The sequence below is a fragment of the Camellia sinensis genome, chromosome 9 (assembly GCF_055761805.1).
Source record: "Camellia sinensis isolate YWXY chromosome 9, ASM5576180v1, whole genome shotgun sequence".
NCBI lineage: Eukaryota > Viridiplantae > Streptophyta > Magnoliopsida > Ericales > Theaceae > Camellia > Camellia sinensis.
Genome location: NC_138969.1, coordinates 97,258,651 through 97,266,959, shown reverse-complemented (window position 1 = coordinate 97,266,959; position 8,309 = coordinate 97,258,651). Strand labels below are relative to the sequence as shown.

At 40.6% G+C, this 8,309-nt stretch overlaps 1 protein-coding gene across 1 annotated transcript; it reads left to right on the top strand.

Moving 5' to 3' along the window:
- The first annotated feature begins 1,971 nt into the window (after positions 1 to 1,971).
- On the top strand, positions 1,972 to 7,545 carry LOC145799640 (uncharacterized). The gene is made up of 2 exons (XM_082889240.1): positions 1,972 to 2,708; positions 7,494 to 7,545. The coding sequence occupies exons 1-2, from the start codon at positions 1,972 to 1,974 to the stop codon at positions 7,543 to 7,545; spliced, it is 789 nt and encodes a 262-aa protein (XP_082745366.1).
- The last annotated feature ends 764 nt before the right edge of the window (positions 7,546 to 8,309 follow it).

The following is an 8,309-nucleotide window of genomic DNA, read 5'->3' as shown; positions in this document are numbered from 1 at the left end:
TGAAAAATTCTCCACCTTTGAATTACACATATAATAAAACACCATACACTAATCAAATGATAAAAAATCTTCATGATGCATTTCATGATTTTTTTTTTATAATCCCTATTATTATATTATTTTCATAATATATATATATATATATTTTATAATTCCTAACAATACTCTATTTAAATATGATGTAAAATGTGTAAGTTGTTGAATTATATTTTTAAAATAAGTTACAATGATAAATTTATTACAGAAAGTCGAAATAGAATTTTTGGTAAATAAGTTTGGTCCACGTTATGTACTCATAGTTGATCCTAAATGGTTTAATTTTTGAGACACAAATTTTAGTCCAAAAAAAAAAATAGAAAAGAAAAAGAAATTCATGATTAAATGCTTAATATTATTGCTAAAAATATAAAAATAACACTTTTATTGTTCTGTTTCATCCTTATTCTAAAATTTAAAATCTATTGCAATATCTTCAACAAAGTTTACCGCCATATTTTCATGATATCAGAATGTTGGGAAAAATTACTCACATTATATAATTTCACATTGCTTATCGCAAAATTATGAGATAAACAAAACAAACCTTCAATTCCAGGAAAATAGCATGCCGAATAAAATACAGATAAAATATAAAATAGTTAAAGAAAGCAAATCGAAACCTGTGTGATACCACAGTCTCCTTAAAATAGATTCGCCGCCTCACCGTTGGGTGCTGGAGGTACGCCGGCGTCTACTTCCCAAGATATGACGATTTTTACCAGCTACAATAGAAACACCTTCTGATTAGTTTAGCGAACAGACAATGGCAATACTCTCTCTCAGGAAGAAAATTATAGGAGAAGTAGACTGACAGTGTATGAATGTCAAGGAAAAATTCTATATATCTTTTCAAGGAATAGGGCCTCCTTTTATACACCGTGGGGGAGAGGGGAGGAGCCTCTAGCCATCAAAGCTGGCAACTAATGCTAGCAAAACTGCCTAATCAATTTTGTAAAACTGCCTAATCAATTTTGTAAAACTGATGAGCCTTAAATGTATGAGTTATATACACATTCAAGTTACATGAAAATTTACTACCTAATAAACATGCTAGAAATGTAAATTACACTAAAAATTAAACCCGAATGAACATGTAATTTATATTGTAAACTAGAAGCATGTGAACTAGAAGCATGTAAATCTAGAAATACAAGGCATGAACCAGTACACCATAAATTAATAAATTAATTAGAAAATACAGTGAATTAACGTTGCACCAATGGAACTCTTCTTCCCTATTGATAACAGAAAAATGGTTGAATAAGAAATTGCCTCATAAATGTTTATATAACTCACACATTTAAGGCTCATTAGTTTTACAAAATTAATTGGGTAGTTTTGCTAGTATTCGTTGCCAGCCTTGATGGCTAGAGGCTCCTCCCTCTCCCCCATGGTGTATAAAAGGAGGCCTTATTCCTTGAAAAGATATATAGAATTTTTCCTTGACATCCATACACTATCAGTCTACTTCTCTTATAATTTTCTTCCTGAGAGAGAGTGCTGCCAGTGTCCGTTCGCTAAGCTAATCAAAAGGTGCTTCTGTTGTAGCTGGTAAAAACCATCGTATCTTGGGAAGTAGACGCCGGCGTACCTCCAGCACCCAATAGTGAAAATTCTGTTGTAATTTTTTAGAAATGGCAACTGTCTCTGATGCCGCTACTGCTGCTGCTAATGTTGGTGGGGATCCGAATCCCAGGGCGACTGGCTTGCCAACCCCTGCTGTGACTTCTGTGGTCAATCCTCATGTTACTACTCCGGTTGTTCCGGGAGGACCGCTCAATTATCACGAGCGCCCGGAGAAGTTCACGGGAGTGAATTTCATGAGATGGCAGCAGAAGATGCTGTTTTATTTGACTACTCTAAGCCTTGCGAGGTTTTCTGAGTGAAGATGTACCAGCCGTAGAGGAGAATGAGCAAGATAAACAAAAGCTCATGGCTCTGGACGCTTGGAAACAAGCAGACTTCTTATGCCGGAATTACATTCTGAACGGCTTGGCGGATCCGCTTTTCAACGTGTTCTATGCCAAGAAATCGGCTAAGGAGTTGTGGGATGCCTTGGACAAAAAGTACAAGACCGAGGATGCTGGGGTAAAGAAATTTTTCGTGAGCCAGTTCCTGGACTTCAAGATTGTGGACTCTAAAACTGTCCTGAGTCAAGTCCAAGAGTTCCAAGTGATTCTGCACGAGATACATGCAGAAGGGATGGTCCTAAGTGAGTCATTCCAGGCAGCTGCTTTGATTAAGAAGCTGCCTAACAGCTGGAAAGACTTCAAGAACTACTTGAAGCACAAACGAAAAGAGATGACAGTCGAAGAGCTCGTTGTCAGGCTCCGGATTGAAGAGGACAACATGAAGAAAGGAGGGAGTATCTCCACTATCAAAGCCAACGTGGTTAAGCATGGCGAGTCCTCGGGGGCGAGGAAAAAACCACCGACAGGCAAAAGCTCGAAGTTAGGGGCTAGAGGAGGAATCTCCAAAAGGCCAGCCTACAAGCCAAAGGAGCCTACTTTTAGGTTCGATGGCAAATGCTTCAACTGTGGAAGTGACGGTCATCGGGCAGTTGATTATCTGAAGAAGAAGCCCTATAGGAAAAACCCTCTCCAACACAAAACCCGGGCACATATGGCTGAAATGGAGAAATTGCCACACGATGTGGACGACATGCATCTGTCAGTCGTCGTGTCAGAAGTGAACATGGTGGGGTCAAACCCGAGGGAGTGGTGGGTGGACACTGGGGCCACTCGCCATATTTGTGCAGATAAGAGAATGTTCACAACTTTCGAACCGGTTTCAAATGGGGAGAAGTTGTTTATGGGAAACTCTGCAACCTCAGCTGTTGAGGGTAAAGGTAAGGTGATCCTAAAGATGACTTCAGGAAAAGAATTGACTTTGAACGATGTCCTTTTTGTGCCGGACATTCGTAAGAACCTTGTCTCGGGTCTCTCCTAAGCAAGCATGGCTTCCGCATGGTGTTTGAATCAGACAAGGTCGTGTTGACCAAGGGCAGGGTCTATGTGGGGAAGGGATATATGTCAGGTGGTATGCTTAAATTGAATGTAATGACACTTATCCCTAAGATTAATGAGAAAGCTTCTTCTTCTGCTTATATGCTTGAGTCCCCTAATTTATGGCATGGTATTTTAAGCTTGTTGGGAAAAACTACTCACATTATATAATTTCACATTGCATATCGCAAAATTATGAGATGAACAAAACAAACTTTCAATCCTAGGAAAAATAACATGCTGAATAAAATACAGATAAAATATAAAATGGTTAAAGGAAGCAAACCGAAGCCTGTGTGATACCACAGTCTCCTTAAAATTGATTCGCCGCCTCACCATTGGGTGCTGGAGGTACGCCGGCGTCTACTTCCCAGGATACGACGGTTTTTATCAACTACAACAGAAGCACCTTCTGATTAGCTTAGCGAACGGACAACGGCAACACTCTCTCTCAGGAAGAAAATTATAGGAGAAGTAGACTGACAGTGTATGGATGTCAAGGAAAAATTCTATATATCTTTTCAAGGAATAGGGCCTCCTTTTATACACCATGGAGGAGAGGGGAGGAGCCTCTAGCCATCAAGGCTGGCAACTAATGCTAGCAAAACTGCCCAATCAATTTTGTAAAACTGATGAGCCTTAAATGTGTGAGTTATATACACATTTATGAGGCAATTTCTTATTCAACCATTTTTCTCCAACAATCCCTCACATGAATAAAAATTGACCGAATACAGCAAACGCTCAACGTTTATCAACAAAGACTCGAAAAGAGAGAGAGCACATAGACTAACCCTGCATCAGAAAAGGTAGCTGTTGGCCTTGAACCTTTCGTAGTGAAAGCCTATCGGATTTACTGGCTGACCAGTGAACGTGATGTCTTGAACTGTTCTGCCGTTTATGTAAATCGAGACAATAGACCTCACACAGGAGTTAGTCCAACCATTGTTCTTGTTCTCACTGGTGTATCTGGTATAACCCTGGAACACTAGCCTAGTTCTGTGAGTGTTTTTAAAGAATTCGGCCTTGGCAATTCTTAAAGAAGCGGCCCCACTTCGCACTCACATAGGTGACCTAGATACGGTATTTCATTATACCACATCACTAAGGTCATTAAAAGTATTAGCTTAACCTTCCACCCCCACAGGGCATCACTGTATAAAGGAATGCGCAAGAGGATTTACCTCTTCAGTGACTCACCCGTTACCTGAAGTTAGGTTGTCCCTTTGAACCTAGATCTTGGGATCTCCAGTCAACTACGTTGGGTTTTCCGTTCCGGTAACTAAAGGCCTTAACCCCATTCTTCTTGACGACTTTTCTACTAACTCTCAAGTTAACCCTTTGGTTAGCGGATCCGCAATGTTATCCTTAGACTTGACATAGTCTAGAGAGACAACTCCATTGGAGAGTAGTTGTCGTATGGAATTATGTCTACGACGGATATGTCTAGACTTTCCATTATACATATTACTCTGTGCCCGACCAATCGCTGATTGGCTATCGCAATGAATACTGATAACTGGCACAGGTTTCGGCCAACGTGAAATATCCTTAACAAACTGGCGAAGCCATTCAGCTTCTTCAGTTGCTTTATCTAAAGCAATAAACTCAGATTCCATCGTTGATCCTGAGATACACGTTTGCTTGGCAGATTTCCAATACACGGCTGCCCCTCCGAGGGTAAACACATAACCACTAGTGGATTTGGAATCTTTTATATTAGATATCCAATTTGCATCACTATACCCTTCTAGTACCACTGGGTATCTGGTATAATGCAGCCCATAATCCAGGGTGTAACGGATATACCCCAACACCCACATAATGCCCTTCTAATGAGTAGCATTAGGATTACTCGTGTATCTACTCAGCTTATTAACAGCGTAGGCGATATCCGGCCTTGTACAACTCATCAAATACATCAAACTCCCAATGACCCGAGAATATTCTAGTTGAGAGACACTCTCCCCATTATTCTTGGTCAAATATAGACTTAAGTCTACCGGTGTCCTAAACATACTTGTATCTGACTTTCCAAATTTCTCAAGTATCTTATTAACATAATGAGCTTGAGAAAGTACAATACCACCAGATGTTCTGGTGATCTTAACACCCAGAATGACATCTGCAAGGCCCATATCCTTTATGTCAAACTTAGAGTTTAAAAATCTTTTGGTAGCTTTAATCATTTCATCATTGCTACCAATAATGAATATGTCATCAGCGTATAGACATAGAATGACATAACCTTTGTCAGTGTCTTTAACATATACGCACTTATCACACTCATTGATTCGAAACCCATTTGACAACATAGCATTGTCAAACTTCTCATGCCATTGTTTGGGAGCTTGCTTCAAACCATACAATGACTTGACAAGCTTACAGACTTTCTTACTTTTTTCTGGAGCTGAAAACCCCTCGGGTTGCTCCAAGTAGATTTCTTCATCTAAATCTCCATTTAAGAAAGCTGTCTTTACATCCATCTGATGTATTTCTAAACCATGTAAAGCTGCTATTGCAATCACCATGCGAATGGATGTAATCCTTGTCACAGGTGAATACGTATCAAAGTAATCCAGGCCTTCTCGCTGTCTGTATCCGTTGATAACTAGCCGAGCTTTATATTTGTCAATTAACCCATCGGCTTTCATCTTTCTTCGAAAGATCCACTTACTCCCCAAGGCCTTACTGCCTGGGGGTAGATCAACCAACTCCCAAGTATGGTTCTGTAAGATGGAGTCAATCTCACTCTTAATTGCTTCTTTCCATAAAGGACTTTCAGGTGAAGTCACAGCTTCATGAAACGTTTGAGGCTCTCCCTCTAACATATAAGTCAAGAAGTCTAGACCAAAAGACTTTGTGGTTCTAGCCCTTTTACCCCTTCTTGGCTCATCTACTTCATCAGCTTGATCATCTACTTCATCAGTTATTTGATCAGCTGTTTGATCATCCATGTGATCATCTATGTGATCGTCTTCGTGATCATCTATTTCTTTCATGGAACTTGGAACCCTGTCTTGGGGACGACACGGAAATACATTTTCAAAGAAAGATGCACTTCTAGATTCCATGATAGTATTCTTGTGTATATCTGAAATATCAGACTTGTGCACAAGAAATCTATATGCACTACTATTTTGTACATAACCAATGAAAATACAGTCCACGGTTTTCGGACCTATCCTAACCCGCTTGGGTATTGGTACCGCCACTTTTGCAAGATACTCCCACATTCTTAGGTATTTATATGAAAGCTTGTGACCTTTCCACAACTCATATGGAGTCTTGTCCACTTTCTTCCGTGGTATTCTATTAAGAATATAATTCGCGGAGAGAATTGCTTCCTCCCATAAGTTCTGTGGCAACCCAGAACTTATCAACATTGCATTCATCATCTCTTTCAGCGTCCTGTTCTTCCGCTCAGCAACACCATTTGACTGAGGCGAATAAGGCGCTGTGGTTTGGTGAATAATCCCAAATTGAGCACAAGTCTCGGCAAACGGGGATTCATACTCACCACCACGATCACTTCTCAATGCCTTGATTTTTCGGCTTAATTGATTCTCAACTTCATTCTTAAAAAGAATAAATTTATCAATAGCCTCGTCTTTGCTTTTAAGCAAATACACATAACAGTATTTAGTGCAATCATCAACAAAAGTGATGAAGTACTTGTTGCCACCACGTGATTGTACAACTTTCAAGTCACACACATCACTATACACTAAACCCAAAGGCTGGGTACTTCTTTCAATAGAATAAAAAGAAGACCTTGTCAATTTTGCTTCTACACAAGTTTCACACTTGTGTTGTGGATTAATCTTGAAAGATGGTATGTGATCTAACTTGATTAATCTATGTAAAGAGTCAAAATTTACATGACCCAATCTACCATGCCATAAATTAGAGGACTCAAGCATATAAGCAGAAGAAGAAGCTTTCTCATTAATTTTAGGGATAAGTGTCATTACATTCAATTTAAACATACCACCTGACATATATCCCTTCCCCACATAGACCCCACCCTTGGTCAACACGACCTTGTCTGATTCAAACACCATGCGGAAGCCATGCTTGCTTAAGAGAGACCCCGAGACAAGGTTCTTACGAATGTCCGGCACAAAAAGGATATCATTCAAAGTCAGTTCTTTTCTTGAAGTCATCTTTAGGATCACCTTGCCTTTACCCTTAACAGCTGAGGTTATAGAGTTTTCCATAAACAACTTCTCCCCGTTTGAAACCGGTTCGAAAGTTGTGAACATTCTCTTCTCTGCACAAATATGGCAAGTGGCCCCAGTGTCCACCCACCACTGCCTCGGGTTTGACCCCACCATGTTCACTTCTGACACGACGACTGACAGATGCATGTCGTCCGCATCGTGTGACAATTCCTCTATTTCAGCCATATGTACTCGGTTTTTGTGTTGGGGAGGGTTTTTCCTGTAGGGCTTCTTCTTCAAACAATCAACTGCCCGATGCTCGTCACTTCGACAGTTAAAGCATTTGCCATCGAACCTAAAAGTAGGCTCCTTTGGCTTGTAGGTTGGCCTTTTGGAGATTCCTCCTCTAGCCCCCAACTTTGAGCTTTTGCTTGTCGGTGGTTTTTTTCTCGCCCCCGAGGACTCGCCATGCTCAACCATGTTGGCTTTGACAGTGGAGGTACTCCCTCCTTTCTTCCTGTTGTCCTCTTCAATCCGGAGCCTGACAACGAGCTCTTCGACTGTCATCTCCTTTCGTTTGTGCTTCAAGTAGTTCTTGAAGTCTTTCCAGCCGTTAGGCAGCTTCTCAATCAAAGCAGCTGCCTGGAATGACTCACTTAGGACCATCCCCTTCTGCATATATCTCGTGCATAATCACTTGGAACTCTTGGACTTGACTCAGGACAGTTTTAGAGTCCACCATCTTAAAGTCTAGGAACTGGTTGACGATAAATTTCTTTACCCCAGCATCCTCGGTCTTGTACTTTTTATCCAAGGCATCCCACAACTCCTTAGCCGATTTTTTGGCATAGAACACGTTGAAAAGCAGATCCGCCAAGCCATCCAGAATATAATTCCGACATAAGAAGTCTGCTTGTTTCCAAGCGTCCAGAGCCATGAGCTTTTGTTTATCTTGCTCATTCTCCTCTACGGCTGGTACATCTTTACTCAGAAACCTCGCAAGGCTTAAAGTAGTCAAATAAAACAGTATCTTCTACTGCCATCTCTTGAAATTCACTCCCGTGAATTTCTTCGGGCGCTCGTGATGATTGAGCGGTCCTCC

Bases quoted from the DNA above. Each gene is read 5' to 3' on its own strand.
- LOC145799640 (XM_082889240.1), top strand. From the start codon at position 1,972: ATGGCTCTGGACGCTTGGAAACAAGCAGACTTCTTATGCCGGAATTAC. The intron at 2,709-7,493 runs GTCAGTCGTCGT...TTTTTCCTGTAG, and splicing joins GATGTGGACGACATGCATCT to GGCTTCTTCTTCAAACAATC.